The sequence below is a fragment of the Anomaloglossus baeobatrachus genome, chromosome 2, assembly GCF_048569485.1.
Source record: "Anomaloglossus baeobatrachus isolate aAnoBae1 chromosome 2, aAnoBae1.hap1, whole genome shotgun sequence".
Classification (NCBI taxonomy): domain Eukaryota; kingdom Metazoa; phylum Chordata; class Amphibia; order Anura; family Aromobatidae; genus Anomaloglossus; species Anomaloglossus baeobatrachus.
Window position 1 is genome coordinate 364,657,808 of NC_134354.1, and position 17,996 is coordinate 364,675,803.

The window sequence follows — 17,996 nt, forward strand, 5'->3', positions numbered from 1 at the left end:
TAAAATGAAGATAAGAAAACATCGCAGTCCATTAAAGCGACGGCAGAAAATGTACCAATACATTTGAAAATATAATAGATCAAAATGGTTAGAAAGAACTGTTGGATAAACAGGCACTCACCAAAAAGGCTTTAGTATAATATGTGAAAATCCAGAAGAAGAGGAAAAGCTGCCCATCCGGGTCTGCAGTCTGTGTAATCTGACAGCCCATTGCCCAGTTTTAAATATACCGCTTAATTAACACATGTCAAATTGCGGAACGTCACTTCCGGTCCGAAGACCGGAAGTGACGATCCTGGCTGGAAAAATGTAACACCAATTGGTTGGCAAATGCAGACATGCGCAAACAGCCCGCACAAAGAAAATAAGGAAACAACACAGTCCATTCAAGCGACGGCAAGTGGTGTACCGATACTTTTAGAGAAATGATAGATCAAAATGATTAAAAAGAACTATTTAATGAACGCTCCTCATATCGCGGAACGTCACTTCCGGTCCGCAAACCGGAAGTGACGATCCTGACTGGCAATCCATAAACCGAATGGTTGGCAAGCGCAAACTTGCGCTGACGGCCCACACCATTGCTCATCCTTACCAATGGTGATAAATAGTGCCTCCTTATCATGTGATTACTATGATACATAAAAAACAAAATACAGAAAAAATCGGATTAAAAGGAGCAAAAGATAACAAGAAAGAGAAAAGAAAAGAGGACCGAGGGAATGGTGTATATATTTGAAATCACTATGTGATCTTATTAATATTCTCTCCATCAACTACTATTAAACCCTTAAATACCTCCTGATGAAACCGGCAGTGCGGTGAAACGCGCGCCGAGGTTGGGGCAAGTGCAATCGGTGTTACTATACAGGACCTTTACTGCTCAATATGACTACAGGTAAATAGATTTATCTATGGGGGATAAACAGTAGATGGAGGCTATTGATGTGGGTAACTATGTCCATACATATTACATGATTAACTATGTGGTATGGACTGACTTTGATCACTGTGGCTACGAGGGGTATTTCCACTTGATGCAATAGACTTTATGGTAACCTATTCAATAGCAGCCATCAGAAAAATCTTTATATATACCCTAAGCCCTAGGTATTGAAATTTCTATGTCGTCAGAAATGCCTATTTATATATGTCCATTTATATATAGGACATTATTGTAGGCTAACTGGTCCAGAAAGTATAGTTATCACCGGATTTGCACTATCCCCTTTAGTGCGGTTATACATCCCTCCCAATACTCCAAATGTCATCCTAAAGTATAATGAATTTTTATGTAATTTGCACGAGCACTTTTTTGTAATAATAAATTTCTACTTGTTTGAATATCAATATTTAGATTCCAGAGTCTTTTTATAGGTTGTGATTGAATAATATCAGGAATCTGTTGTAGAAAACCAGAGGCCATATACTATTAAACCCTAGTATAAAAACAACCAGAAACATATATAAAAAAGGGGGACTAAGGGAATATACGTGGAAAAAGAAAGTGGGAGGGGGAGGGGGGGGAGGAGGGGAGGGGGGAGGGGGAAAGGAGGGCAAAGGTAAGAACAAATAAGAAATGAAACTAGGGGAAAAGAGAAAAAATGTTGTGTTAAAAAAGTCAGAAAAAAGGGATTATGAAAAAATACCTAAAAAGACCGGCCGTCATCAAGTCAGTGATCAACTCTTCTGTGAAAAAAATGACAAAAAGCATGAAAGAATGTAGGACTATAAAAAACTAGAAGTATCGAAGTCACGGTTAAGGCCCTTGGGCTCCAAAGTCTGAAGAGTAAAAATCCAATATGCCTCCCTTTGTTTCAATCTCTTCACTCTATCACCTCCTCTTCTATATGGTAAGACCTGTTCCAAAACTTGGAACCGTAATTGACTAACACTATGTCCCTGTTTGTGAAAATGAGATGGAAGTGGTAGTGACAATCTCTCACACCTAATGGTGGATTCATGTTGTGATATGCATTCCTTAACAGTCTGAGTAGTCTCACCTACATAAAGTAGGCCACAAGGACACTTGACAACATACACAACATAAGATGTCTCACAAGTGAAGAAACCTCTAATTGGGTAGCCCCGACCACTGTAGGGATGCAGAACTTTATCACCTTTCAACACATTACTACATTGAGAACAATTTAAACATGGAAATGTACCATGTCTCTGAGTATATAAGTGAGTTTGTACAGGTCCAGTCATATTGGTACCCATGTCAGCTCTCACTAATTTGTTACTGAGATTAGACGGACGTCTAAAGCAAGGAAGAAAAGGTGATTTAAATTCTTCCACCTCCGGGTACCCTTTACGCAAAATATTCCAATGGTTTCTGCTAAACTTGTGAATTTTGTAAGAAAAAGGATGATAAGTATGGACAAAAGCTAAACGTTTGTCTCTAGACTTACTGATAGAAGACTCAGTATTGATGCTAGCACTGTTCAAAACCTCCTGCGGATAACCCCTATCTAGAAACTTAGTCCTCATCTCCTGTAATCTGGAATCCTTAATTTCTTGTTGATTAACGATCCTATGTACCCTAAGAAACTGGGACTTGGGTATAGAATTCTTCATGGCCTTGGGATGACAACTGTGATATAAAAGTAAGTTGTTCCTATCAGTGGGCTTTATATACAGATCAGTTTGTAAATGCCCACTCTCCAATTTTGTAACAGTGACATCTAAAAAATTAATATGATGTAAATCATGATGTATAACAAACTGAAGTTCGGGCCAAACGCTGTTAATATAATTATGGAACTCCATAATGGAATCCAACGGGCCAACCCATATGCAGAAAACGTCATCGATAAATCGTTTCCAACACCTACAGTGTTCTTGGAATCCCTTATGTGAATATATAAATGTATCTTCAAAATGAGACATATACGTATTTGCATATGGGGGTGCCACGTTGGACCCCATCGCGGTCCCCTGTTTTTGTATATAATAGATGTCCTGAAACAGAAAAAAAATTTCAGTTAACACTATCTGTAATAAATCCAAACAGCAATCACGTGTATCACTTGAAAAATTGTGTTGTAACAACAACTCGTGCACTGCTGACATACCCTTCTGATGTACAATAGACGTATATAAACTCGTCACATCCCAAGTCACAAGAAAAGCATCAGACGGAATGGTATCAAGATCTCTAATCACCTCTAAGAAGTGACCAGCATCCAAAAGGAATGAAGAAATATGTTTAGTCAAAGGAGTGATGATCTTCTCAAGTAAGATAGCCAAGGGGGAGAGGATAGAATCTGTGCCCGCCACTATTGGTCTACCAGGGGGATTCACCAATGTCTTATGAATTTTAGGAAGTACATAGAAAACAGGGGTAATCGGATTCTGCTTTTGTAAGAAATCATATGTCTTCTGATCAATAACTCCATTTTGTAGATAGTGGCTGGACACAGATTTAATCCTCTCCCGAATCCTATTTGTCGGATTACATGTCAATATCCCATAGACATTCCTATCGCCCAATTGTCTCAATATTTCTTGTAAGTACATAGACCTATCCATAACTACCAGGGCACCGCCCTTATCGGCTTGTTTAATAATAATGTCCTTATCCTGCATGAGAGATGTCAACGCAGCTTTATCCTTATGTGAAAAATTGGAAGGACAGTATAATGACTTGTTGGATAAATCCTTGAAAAATGACGTAATATCATTCTCCAATAAGCCTATAAATGTCTCCACTGGAGGGTTATTTTTGGGGGGCATGAAGGTGCTCTTATTTTTAAGTCCTAATCCTTTGATGTTAATGGGAGCAATAGAGGTAGGCTGCATCAATGGCCTCAAGCCTATATCAGATAATGAAGAAAAATGGGCCTTAATACGTAGATTTCGATAAAATCTTAGTAAGTCCATTTGTAACTGCAACGTATTGAATTTATAAGAAGGACAAAAAGATAAACCTTTCTGAAGAAGACTAATTTGATCAGGTAGTAAATTCTTGAAAGAAATGTTAACTACAATGGTATCCGGCGTACCTGGGATCTGGTTACTATCGTGGATCTTGTTGATTCGGTGGCATTGTCCCCCCCGCCTAGGTTTCCTCTTTGGCCTCTGCGACTTCTTTGACCTAAAAAAAGAGGTTTTGGTCGTCTAGTATAGGAAAATTCTGATTCCGAAGCCGAATTATCACTAGAAGAATATTGAAACCGTCTTGGAAACACTCTGGAGGATGTGTCACGCCACCGATAAACTCGATTATTTTTATAGTCCTCAGTATCCCTTAGAAATTTCTCTCTTTTAATTTTTTGACTCTCAATTTTATGGGTCTGTAGATCCCGTGTGACTTGATCTTTAATTTTCGCCAGATCCTCCGCCGAAGAAGTGGAACTCAATTGTTGCTCGATCACAGCAATCTCTTCACGTTTAGAAATAATCGCCTGATTTAAATGATCCAAGGTTAAAGTCATTAAGTCAAAAGAACATTTATTAAGAATCTGTTCAAACCGATTACAAAAATCAGGGTTGTCACTGAAGATGGTCGGTCTTACACCAACCCGTAGTCCTCTTGGAATTCTTTGAACACGTACATATTCTGCAATAGTGGCACAGTGCAATTCCAAATTTTGTAGTTTTCTAGATTCCTTCTGAAAATCGCGGGTCCGAAGCTCAGAAGTCAGAATATGCAAAAAATCACTCTGCACCGTGGTACGGCTCATGATATCTGCCATTTCATCAGCAGTATAAGAAAAAGCCGCATTAGCCATAATATTTGAAAAAATAAGGGTGCACACACTAAAGGTATAACTATATAAAAATAGAAATGTGGCACTCCTTGTTTGCTGGTGCTTGGATAGGGTCCCACCCCAGATCAAAATATCCAGAAAAAATCCAGCACTCAAAGCTTTGAAATGAAATTATTTTGAATTTTTATTCATTCATTTATTAGAACGCAATTTTGTGTAATTATCAATTATTGACGTTTCGGTCATCCGACCTTCATCAGATTACACTACAATGAAAAACACAAAGAATTTTGTAAATATACAGGAATATAATGGCATAATACAATCATGATATCAATAAAGGCAGAATTTTCACCTAATTATATTGCATTAACCAAAAAATGACATACAATGAATGTCAAAAACAGAACATCAAAATACATGAACAGTCAGTTGAGCCACTTCACTGGCAGATACAATGTCCTCCTAGAAATAAAAATGAGAAAAATAATACACTGAAATAAGTAATGAAAAAAATAATGTCTTGCTAACTCAGAATCTAAAGACACAAAGAAAAAGCATACTAATGAGGTAAGAGCACTAATAACCTAATCTGGTCGAATAAAATAAACAATGAGAAATGATGTCATACAATGGCACTCACCAAAAAGGCTCTAGTATGATATATGAAAATCCAGGAAAAGAGAAAAAGCTGCCCATCCGGGTCTGCAGTCTGTGTAATCTGACAACCCAATGCCCAGATTTAAATAGACCGCTTAATTAGCACATATCCAATTGCGGAACGTCACTTCCGGTCCGAAGACCGGAAGTGACGAACCTGGCTGGCAAAATGAAACACCAAATGGTTGGCAAATGCAGACATGCGCAAACCGGCCGTACCAAAAGAAAAGAAGTAAGGAAACATCACGATCCATTAAAGCGACAACAAGTGATGTACCAATACAATAGATATAATAGATCAAAAAAAGGTTAGAAAGAACTGTATGATAAACGCTCACCGCATCGCGGAACGTCACTTTCGGTCCTAAGACCGGAAGTGACGATCCTGGCTAACGCTCACCGCATCGCGGAATGTCACTTCCGGTCCGAAGACCGGAAGTGACGATCCTGGCTAACGCTCACCGCATCGCGGAACGTCACTTCCGGTCCGAAGACCGGAAGTGGCGATCCTGGCTAACGCTCACCGCATCGCGGAACGTCACTTCCGGTCCGAAGACCGGAAGTGACGATCCTGTTTGCTGTCTGCCACCTAGTCAGGTAGTCCAGGGGCCCCTACCCCCGACTCCACTTCTCTGTCTGCACTTGACTACTGTCAAAACTTGCCTCCACTCCACTCACTCCACTGTCAGACTTCAACTCTGTTCAACTGTTGTGTTCCCGCCCCTGACACCTCAGGACCCCTAGGTGGGCGTTCTCATCCACATGATCCCACCTACTGGTGTGTCCCTATTATCATGAGGGGGTGGCTAGGCTTTAATGGCTGTGTGTTGTATTGAGGGTGGACTACTTCTGTGACTACCTGGTTTTGCCAGGGCATCACATAAGCACTCTAATTGAGCTGAAGAAACCGAAGATTAATTGTAATGGCATATTTTTTGAGGGAGGAGTATTAGTGTGTATGTAGAGGGAAGTTTGAGGAGACAGCGAAATGGGGGGATGGCTGAGGAAATGGGATGGAAGAGGGAATGGTTGAGGAAATAGTATGTGTGGATGGTGGGAATGGATGAGGACACAGTATAGGGAGTGGGGGTTGGGGGAAAATAAGTTGGGGAACGTGTGAGGGGACAGTCTTAAGGGGAATATTGAAAGGAAACAGTATGGGGGGGGCAAAAAAATGCAGGGAGCAGTGTATATACTAAGTGGTGCATAGGGGCAGTATAGAGATTGGACAGCTTTGAGGGACAGTATGAAGGGTCAGTGTGTCAAGAGGAGGGGGTGTGAGGAAAAGGCACAATATAGAGACTGGGCGATAAAGGGGTCACACAGTGTGAGAAGACAGTGGAAAGATCGAGACCACTATGGACAAAATAGGACAGTGTGGGGGCTATGTACAATAAGAAGGACAGCGTAGAAGTGATATTTTGTGCAGGGATCACAATGAGGGGAAATAATTAGGAGGCAAATTGTAGGGAAGATATAAGCACTCTGTTATTTTAAAGTGCATCGTGTTAAGATTTACAGAAGATTTGAGAAAAGGGTAGCCTGCAGAGATGAGCTGTGGATGTGAAAAGTCATGAAGCCATCTGGACCACATGAAGAAAAGAAAGAGAACAATTCTTATCAGAGAAGATGTCATCTATAAGGTACCTGGATGTAAATGGTTATTTGTGATACTGACTATGTATCATCAGTACTGTGGTTCTCGTATGGTTTGCAGTCAAATGATGTCTGGTAATAACACCCAGTAGCAACTGGGGGTCCCCGTCCAGTGGTGTTTCTTTCCACTGCTGTCCGCCTGATGGTTGTATGAACCCTGTGGGGTTGGAGTCTCTGGTCCTGTCCCCGACAATCTCTTTGTTGCTGAGTCTCAGATTCTTATGGTCAGCGAAGTCCTTGATGGTCCACTCGCTGTGCATGTGTTAACAGGCCGGCTTGGAGCTTCTGCCTGTCCTAAGGTCCTGTACCCTGTCGGTGTTTAGTTCCGGGAGTTTCCACCATACTCCACCTGCAACTACCCTCCTGGGCACTAGGTTACTGTCAACCCCGTGTCAGTGCGTTTCCTCCTATCCATCTTCACTCCTCGACTCCCTCAGACTATCTAACTGTCTGTCCTCAGTCCGCCCTTCCAACATGGTCAACTAGTGGACTGGACTGGCTCCACCACTAGGCGGCCATCCATTGGTCCGACCCTAGCCCTGTACCATTGTATGGGGGATTGTTGGGGAAAACTGGGATTACCTGGAGTGTTTGTGTGTGACTGGCACTAATTTTCCGGGTCCCTAGGGGATAGGCCGTGCATCCTGGTGAGGATGCAGAACCTTGTAGCTCCCTGATGGCTTCAGGGGCGCTACATATACACAGTTTCAATATTTAATATCAAATTGCAAGAGTAGTGGGAATTCTATAGATAGATTTATAAACAAAAAAAAATAAAAAACAAAAATATCCAATATATATGGAATACAGAATAAGTAATGGTGTTCTGCAGCTTAATAACATGTACATCTAAGCATATGGTGAATATCTGATTTATAATATGAAGGAGTGAATATTAAAGGAAAAGTGAGGGTTATTAAATTGATCTCATCCAATTAGAAGGAGTTACTAATCTAGGAAATGTCAGACATCTGTGGTGGCTAGTGAGTAACCAATAAGCTTGACAGACAATAGGAAAACACATTTTGTGTTGCAGCTTGGACCACAAACATGCAGGGTCAGACTGGGGTGTCTGGGGCCCACCAGGGGAATTGACTCCAGGGGCCCACCATTCAGCTTATGCAAATACCTGTTAGCTGTTATCCCCCACCCCGTTATAGTGGCGCATCGATTGTAAAACACAGGTGACTCCTGCACATCTACTGTGCACGCATTATTACTTATGTACAATTACAGTACTTTACGGTAAAGGGGTTTTTGGTGAAAACAAGTTATCACTGATCCACAGGTTAGTTAGGTGGTGATAACTTAATGATTGGTGGTACCAGACCAGTGGAAACCGCACCAATTGGAAGAATGTGGAACTTTTATCCCTGACAGGGCACTTTTATCCCTAGTATAAAATGCAACAGGTCGGATGTGTGACACCAGCTCCAATCATCTTTTTTGGATCGGTCAGAAAAAGTCAAGTACAACACGCGGCAGCTACTGAAGGAATGAAAGGATCCGCGGTCGAGTCAGATCAGATATTAATGCCAGTGTAATAGGGATAAAAGTTGCACATTTCACTGATCAGTGCGAGTCCCAGACCCCACTGATGAATAAGTTATCACTTATCCTTAAAAAAAGTTTGTTTAAAAGAACTGAGAGTCCTCAGTAGTTGATACCTTTTAATGGCTAACTGAATACAACCGGGTCCCTCTTGTAATCACCTACAATCCACATCTGGAGGTGTTAAGAGGAACTACACAGAAACTACAACCATTACTGCAAAAAGATGGCCAATTAAAATCTATTTTTCCAGACCAGTCCAGCCCCCGAATCTAAGAAGCATCTTTGTCAGAAGCTCCCTGTCCTCTCCAACAACAACAAGAACATTTCCCTGCAACCAGAAAAAATGTAAGACCTGTCCATTTATATTGACAACGGACAAGATAAAAATTCCCAGATCACTTCAGGACTACAAAATCCCAGGTACCTTCAGCTGCACTACAACTAATGTGGTGTACTTAATTATATGTACCAAATATCCAACTGGGGGGTCTGTATGTAGGGGAGACAGGACAACAGCTCAGGACAAGGATGAATTCTCACCGCCACACAATTAGAGAAAAAAGGATGGATCTACCTGTGGCCAAACATTTTTGTAATCCAGACCACAGCATCATGGACATGAAATTGCTGGTATTGAAAGGGAATTTCAAGTCCCAAAGAGACAGGAGAGTCTGGGAGTACAAACTTATGATGACCTTTGACACATTCAGAGCAGGAATGAATGTGTCACATGGATTTATGTCTTTTTACATCAATTAAGAAATGTGCTCTTCAGAGCATCTGGAGGCATGACAGCCCGGACCAGACCCCAATCAGAGGACAATAAAACTTTCACACTGCTTATCTATGAACCACAACAATATTTATGAACACAACAGTTTGCCCCCTTGCCATACTGATAGTTCTGCTTCACATAACTTGTTTTTTTTTTGTTTTTTTTCACTGCACTATTCTATGTCCTGTTGTGTATAAATATGTGATTCTTCAGATTTTGTGTTATACTAAGCCTGATGAAGAGACCTGCGTAGTCTGGAAAGCTTGCAATTATTACCATCTTTTCAGTTAGCCATTAAAAGGTATCAACTACTGAGGACTCTCAGTTCTTTTAAACAAACTTTTTTTTATCTCTACTGGCTAACACGGTACAAAGATATATTTTACCTGTATCACTTATCCTTAGCAATGGTCACACATTCAGTATTTGGTCAGTATTTTACCTTAGTATTTGTAAGGCTAAACCAAGAGTGGGTGAAAAATACAGACGTGTTGCCCGTGTTTCTATTCTACTTTTCATCTGATTTTACCACTCCTGGTTTTGGCTACAAATACTGAGGTAAAATTCGGACCAAATACTCAGTGTGTGCACGGGGTCTTAGAAAAGGTGAAAACTTGTTTTCAGCGGAGAACCTCTGTAAGTGCATATTTGCTGAAGTGTAATAATCACTGGACAGGGAGGGGTTAAATGTTCAAGTATTTAATCTCTATTGGAAATAAAGAATCTTCCCCATATTGATATCAGAGAGAAAAAGTGTCCGCCACACACAACACAATGCACTATACCACGGCCAATAATACCACATACAAGGGAGAAATACCGCCACACCGTGACCAGACCACAGTGACCAATTAATACCACATACAAGAAAAATACCATCATACTATGACTAGATCACATATTACCCCCACATAGTGGCCGAATACAACCACATACAAGGGTCAAATACCAACACCCAATGACCAGACCACATAGTAACTGAATACTACAATAATGTTCATGAATATAAAATCCACAATACTAATAACACTAATATTACCATCAGTGCCATTATACACAAGAGCTCTGTATATAGTGTATGTGTATAGTGTACAGGTAATACAGTGATCACCAGTGACATTACACACAGGATCTCTTTATATAGTGTATAGTATGTGTGTGTACATGTAATACACTGTCTTATCAGTGATGTCACTAGCTGCAGTTATTCAGCTTCGCTCTTCCTCTTCATCTGGTGCTGACCGCAATCACTTCTTTCTGCCATGACTTGACTGCAGAAAATAACACACAGTCACTTGGAGCTAATCACTTTCAGAGCACATTCCACACTTTTTCCCCAAATTCTACACTATGTCAGACTTTTTTTCCCCCCGTTGAAGACAGTATACTCAAAATTAAATTATATACCAGGAGTAATAATGTCCCCTAATTTGTCCATACAGTAATTATGTCCACCATAAACCAATAATGAATTGTCCTCGTTCTGGCCCCATATAGTAATTATGTCCCCCCCAAACTGGCCCCCTTTATTTAATAAATAATGTCTCCCATCCTCGTTCCTTTCATTTAATAATGTCTCGCTTCCTGGCCCCCTTTATTTTATCATGTCTCCTGTTATGGTCAGGAGACCACTGCAAATGATCTTGCAAAAATCCCATAAGGTAGAAAATAATGCACAAGAGTAGTTGGAAGCTTAGCTGGCTGCAATCCACTAACTGCACAACACAACTAGAAGTAGAGGTGGAGCGCTCCTAACCAACCTTGATGCCTCATCACCGCTGGGGAACTAACTAGCCTCAAAGATGGAATGAGGAATCCTGACTTGCATCAGAGCAGCCCAAAAAGGATAGTAAAGCCCCCAACATATAAAAACGGTGATGTAAGGTAAAAGACAGCACACAAATGGTTAATATGGGGTTAAGCAAAGTGAGACCCTGCTATCTAGATACAAAAAGGATAGAAAAGATTACTGGTTGCAGCCAGTGAAAATCCTGAAAAAATACCAACACCTGATAATCAAGAATGCCTTAAAGATCACATGATCTTCCTCCCACTATATCAGGAACTGTTGTGCAAATACAAACTCCTAATTAGACTGGGAGTAAAACTCCCTTCTTGCTGGGAATAAATTGTAATAAAAAAATTGTGCAGAAAGAACGCTTATTCCCATGCAAGAAACAAAAGAGAATTTTCTCAAACATTGAATTAGAAATAGATTTCAGAGGTTAAGCAGAGACGCCCATGAGTACATTTCAGCCTAAGCCAAGCCCAGACTAAGAATAAACCCTCACAAGGAAAAATCACTGAGATTACACAATTCCCATTAATTGCAAACAAAAAGACAAAAAAATGATAGAGAACGAATTAATCTCAGGAAGAAAAAACAAAATACTTAGCAGGTATAGCTGCAGACTCTGGATGACATAGGAACAAAACTGATGCAAATGAATGAAAAAAACTGCTGCAGAAATCATTCCTGGAGAATCCAAAAAAGGAGCAGAAAAAAGCAAAAAACAATCCTACATGGAAAGGCAAAAAAAGGCCTAAAGACAGAAGGACAAGCTTCTGGACATCTTTTCTTGGAGCAGAAATAATTATCACCATCAAGGTTAGGCAGAAACTGCTTTCCTATAGTCCCCCAGGCTGGACTTCATTGGTTTTAATGGAACAGCAATCAACTTCCACACCTGTCTGAGCGACAGATGCAGACTCAGACTCACTACCAGCACTAGCCACCAGTGGGAGCCCAGTAACACTCCCAGGAACTGCACCATCCCTGATGATATTCACAACCGTCTCCCATCCTGGTCCCCTTTATTTAATAATGTCTTCCATCCTGGCCCCCTTTATTTAATAATGTCTCCCATCCTGGCCACCTTTATTTTATAATGTCTTCCATCCTGGCCCTCTTTATTTAATAATGTCTCCCATCCTGGCCTCCTTTATTTAATAATGTCTTCCATCCTAGACTCCTATGTTTCCCCATCTTGGGCCCCTATGTTCCTCCATCCCAGGCCCCTAAACTGTCCCATACTGGGCTCCTTTATCCACTATTCTGTCATTTCACAGAGGGAGGAACAAAAACATTCTTCTCACCTTCCTGCGCTCCAAAGCATCCAATTGTGGCATTATATCCGGCACGGTCAAAAATCCACCCCACCCATCGGAGACCACACACAGATTTCTGAGAATGACGCATAGCAGTCATTTTAAAAGATGTGCCGTAGACACAGACATGCACACACACGGACACATGCACACATACGCACATGCACTGACATGCACATGTATGTAGTCACATACATGCACACACAAGCAAACACACACATATGTAGACACACAACCATACAGACGCTCAGACAAATGCATGCAGACAGGCACACAGACATATGCAGACAAATGCAACAAATGCAGATAAAAGCATGTAGATACAGACATATGCAGACAAATGTACACAGACATGCACACTCATGCAGACAACAACACACACTCATACATAAACATACAGGCATGAACATGAAGACATGCACACAGACACGAAAACAGGCACACATATGTAGACACAGAAATGTGCACATACACAGTTACATACATACACATACAAACAGGCACATGCACACATAGGCAGACACAGATATGCACACATGCAGAAACACGTAAATACATGCAGACAGGTGCATGTAGACAGACACATGCACAAGTTCACACAGACACGCACATGAACTCAGACATGCACACATATATAAAAATGCAAACAGACAGATGCATGCACACATACAGACATGCAGAAAAACCAAGCCAGGCACATACACGCACACAGACACACATATGTAGACATGCAGGCAGGCAAACACATGCACACGAATGAATACAAACACAGACACAGGCACATACATGCACACACAGGTGGGCACATACATGCACACAGAATGCAGTCAGGCCCATGCACAGACAAGCACAAATACATAGACACACAGGCACACACATGCACAGACACTCAGAAGGACGCAGACAGGCACATACACTAATATACAGATATACATACACACATGTACACAGATTACACTAATTTATACAAAAGTTATATAAACAGACATATACATATACACACATTAGAGGAGTTCTTACCTTCCCCCGGCTTGTCTCCACTCTGGCCCGCAGGCTCCTTTAATGATCCTCTCCAGCAGAAAGCAGCATGGCGCACTGCGTGACATCACTGTTAGAAGCTGCGGCTGCGTCTATTAACTGTGACACGGCTGGGGTGGCATACAAACAACTGAAGGTGCAGTGCAGCACCGGCCAACATAGAAACAAGCGACCCCACGGTCTCGGCACTGCTGCTGGTGGAGCCACCAGGGGCCCTGGCACAGCCACTGGTGGAGCTGCCTGGGGACCCTGCCCTAGCCCAGCCTGCAGTTACCAGCCTGGGGCTATATGTGATGCATAGGGGGCCGCTAAGGACCTGGGACCTACCAGGAGATCCCCCGGCACCCCGGAAGCCCAGTCCGACTCTGCAAACATGTGATAGTAGATGAAAGCTCTGACTGATGGGTGTGTGTTATTTTTAAAAAGGGCCTATCATTAAAGTGAACGTGTCAGGTCCAATATGTACCCAGAACCACGAGCAGTTCTGGGTGCATATTGCTAATCCCTGCCTAACTGTCCCTGTATTTGGTTGCATAAATAAAGGGATCTTTAGAAAAAGTATTTCCATCTTTTATCGTATACTAATCAGCGAGGGGACTATTCCCCTGGGCGTTAGTTCCCCTGGCTACTCGGCTCCATTAGCATGTTAGCACGCCCAGCGTCAGAGGATGATCTCACTCACCTGTCTGCTGCCATCACCGCCCGGCCCTGTATTTCAGTTCAGTGCGCATTACCCCGGAGTTATGGTCATGCGTACTATGAAGCCGGGTGTACGCGTCACAGCTTCAAACTCATGTAGTGCGCATAACTGGAAGTGCGGGATCATGCGCACTGAGCTGAAGTCCAGGAGTCAGACGCGAATGTTTTTGGATTGTACAGTATAAACGGTCTTGATATTACATGGTGAACGAGGTATAACAGGAACCCTTTTTTCACACCGTCATATTCAAGAATTTTTTTTCTTGTTTTTCAGGGCATTAGATGATAAATTACATGGTGTTAAAAATCAAAAATTGTCTAGCAATACCACAAGCTCTCAAATGCCTAGTGAGTTTGAAATATACGAAAGTTTTGTGTCTTAGAAAAAATGGGACTGAAAGCAAAGAAAAGAAAAATGACTTTAGGAATGGGTTAAATGGCACAGTAAACTTGTAAAGATGTCACTCTGTAAAATGTCCCTTTCAGCATGAAAAAAAATATAACGTTAAAGGGGTTTTCCCATGAGCACAGTTGATTTTAATCAATAAACCTTAGAATAATAATTTATACAATTGGATGTGATTAAAAAAAATGTTCCTGTGCTGAGATAATCTTATATATGTGTCCCTGCTATGTACTGTGTAATGGCCGTGTCTGACTATATAGGGGCATGATCTGATCATACCATATCTCCTGGGCTAAGATAATCTTATATATGTGTCCCTGCTATGACCGTGTCTGACCATACAGAAGTATCATACCATATCTCCTGGGCAGGAGAGGAAGTAAAAAGAACTATACCAACATTATAGCACAGGGTCACAAATAATTATTTATTTGAGGTGAAATATTTTTTAAAAACAGGCAGAGAAATGCTTTACCTCACAAAAGAATCATAATTCCCTGCTTCATACTCTTTTGTGTCCTCTCCTGCCCAGGAGCTGTGGTATGATCAGACCATGTCCCTGTACTATCCGACACAGACATTATACAGTACATAGCAGGGGCACATATATACGATTACTACCTGTAGTACCCGGGCAATGCCCGGGATAGTAACTGTCTCTCTGTCTCTCTCCCAGTCTCTGTCTGTGTCTGTCTGTCTCTGTGTCTGTCTGTCTGTGTCTGTATGTCTCTGTGTTTCTGTGTTTCTGTCTGTGTCTGTCTGTCTGTCTCTGTGTGTCTGTCTGTCTCTGTGTGTGTCTGTCTCTATGTGTCTGCCTGTCTCTGTGTGTCTGTCTATCTCTGTGTGTCTGTCTCTGTGTGTCTGTCTGTCTTTCTGTCTGTCTGTGTCTGTCTCTTTCTGTCTGTCTCAGTTTGTGTCTTTTTCCAGGTCTGTCTCTTTCCAGGTCTGTCTCTTTCCAGATCTGTCTCTTTGCCGGTCTGTCTCTTTCCCGGTCTGTCTCTTTCCAGGTTTTTCTCTTTCCAGGTCTGTCTCTTTTCCTGTCTCTTTCCCCATATGTCTCTTTCCCTGTCTGTCTGTCTCTTTCTCTGTCTGTCTCTGTCTGTCTCTTTCCCTGTCTGTCTCTGTCTCTATCTCTTTCCCTGTCTGTCTCTCTGTCTCTTTCCCTGTCTGTTTCTTTGTGTCTTTCCCTATCTGTCTCTGTCTCTCTCTGTCTCTTTCCCTGTCTGTCTCTGTCTGTGTCTGTCTCTGTCTGTCTCTTTCCCTGTCTGCCTCTTACTCTGTCTGTGCCTATGTCTGGCTGTCTCTTTCTGTCTCTCTCTATACGTCTCCCCACTGACATCTTATTACCTCACATACACTCAGCTTTATAGACCTCAGCACAGGAACATTTTATATAACATCCAGTAGTGGAAAATATTATTATTATTCCAAGCTGCATTGATTAAAGTGAACTTTAAAATTAGCTTTGATCATCGGAAAACCCCTTTAAATAGAAAACGCTACCCGTGAGTAATCATTGGACATGAGTCAGGAGTAATTGTATATGCTAAAAGAAACCAGCAGATTACTGGAAATGTGCTGAATTCTGCTGGAGCTTGCTTATAAGATAGGACTGCACAATGTCACCTGAGACCACACCAATGAATATTCTCAGGTAGGTTCAATACTTTAGAACTTTATTCCTTTCTTCATGCTGAAAGCAAAATACTTGATTAGGACTTTTTTTGCAAGTCTATTATCTTATACAATGCAGGCCAGGGGCTTCATATATGATAACAGGCTCTCTTCGGAAAGAGCAGTCTTTCTGGTTGCAGGGTCCTGGCAAGTGACTCACTTTATCATGTAACATTCTGTGATATCTATGTATATGAAGAAGACAAGTTTTCAGCAAATCTCTTCATCCTTCCCTTGCTAAAAGGGAACACTAGACGTAACGGACCTGCTAGTGTTCAAATTGAGTTGGAAAGTAACAGCTCCTACTTCTTAAGTGCGGGTGTGCTTGGACTTTTTGCAGAAAGTCACTGCTTGGTGGCGCAACCTTTGCTCCCTGCTGACCTACTGATTATTGTGTACACATGATAATGCAGAGGACTGTGCATTGAGGTCCTTTTATATTTACCGGGTGGTGGCATGATTCCAATTGGTGGTCATTTGAATTCCTGTTTACATAGGTAGACCAAAGCGCACTATACTATACTAGATTGCTCAGTGCACATTGACTGCCATTCTTCTCATAAGTGTGATTCCTGTTTACACAGGACAATGCACTGCTAGGAATTATAATTATTTTTTTTGTGCTGCAAAAAATACTATTTCCTCAATGAATGAGTTTTTTCCTTGCTCATCGGGTCCTTGGCAGCCTATTTACACGGCAAGATAATCGTGAAACGAGCATTTTTAACAACACTTGTTCACAATTATCTTGCAATGTAAACAGTCTCTTTACAGTCTTCCACACTCCGTATTACAAAGTGTAGAAAGTGATTGGCAGTGTAGCAGTCAGCAGATCTACTAATTTCTCTTCTCTCTGCAGATTCTTTTTACTGTGTGCACCTCAGATTGTTTAGCTGTAGGCAGGGGAGAGGGTAGTAAAAAAGAAACGGGGATTATTTTTTTTTAGCCAAATGTTGCACCGACTGCAAACTGCCATCCTTAGCACTTTGCTTAGTGGCAAAATTGTGTCTGATGATTGATCTGAATTTGTGAACTTTGCTTATATTGCAGTTCTGGAGAAGATTCGTAGCGCAGTAGGAAGCTCCCAACTCCTAATGTCTCAGAAAGTTCAACAGTTTTTCAGACTTTGCCAGCAGAACATGGTAAGTGATTATATTATTGACCAGAATAATAGTAATAATAGAAGCTATGAAAATAATTAGAATGATAGACTAATTTCCATCCGTGTGCTGGATCAGATTCATTTGTCTATTTTTACCACCAGTTTCCTCATATTAAAAAAAAATGGAAGTTTTTAAAATTTCTCCTGGCAGACGGACAGCACTAGGATGCATTTAGTATGCCATCATTGTGCTGTCTGAGTTTTTTTCAGATCCATTCTGAATTTGATCCATAACTGGACATTTGGTTCTCAAAAAGGTAGAGACATGACGACATGTCTGTTAACTATAATGGGTACGTGTTCTGTCTGTGAAGAAACACAATTAGATCACATACAGATCTCGCAAAGGTTACCTTGACTAGGATAACAAAGCTGAAGGATATCACAATGTGTCGCCCTGGGCAAGCCAGGGGACACAGGTCACACACCACCACACCCCACACTCCAGGTAGGCACATCACAGCTAACCACAAATCATTGTTGCCTTCCTCCAGAGGTTGATGATGCACACCAGGGGGTGGGCCAGGCGGTTGGCTCCGCCCACCAAGG

The 17,996-nt window shown here is 41.5% G+C and overlaps 1 protein-coding gene across 9 annotated transcripts in view; it reads left to right on the forward strand.

The window, feature by feature from the left end:
- The window catches only part of DLGAP3 (DLG associated protein 3), an 827,688-nt gene that overhangs the window by 790,262 nt on the left and 19,430 nt on the right, over nt 1-17,996 (forward strand). For all 9 annotated transcript variants that reach the window (XM_075336009.1, XM_075336007.1, XM_075336006.1 and 6 more), the window contains one exon: nt 17,336-17,427. In XM_075336009.1, coding sequence (XP_075192124.1) covers nt 17,336-17,427 — 92 coding nt within the window. The remainder of the gene's footprint in view (nt 1-17,335; nt 17,428-17,996) is intronic.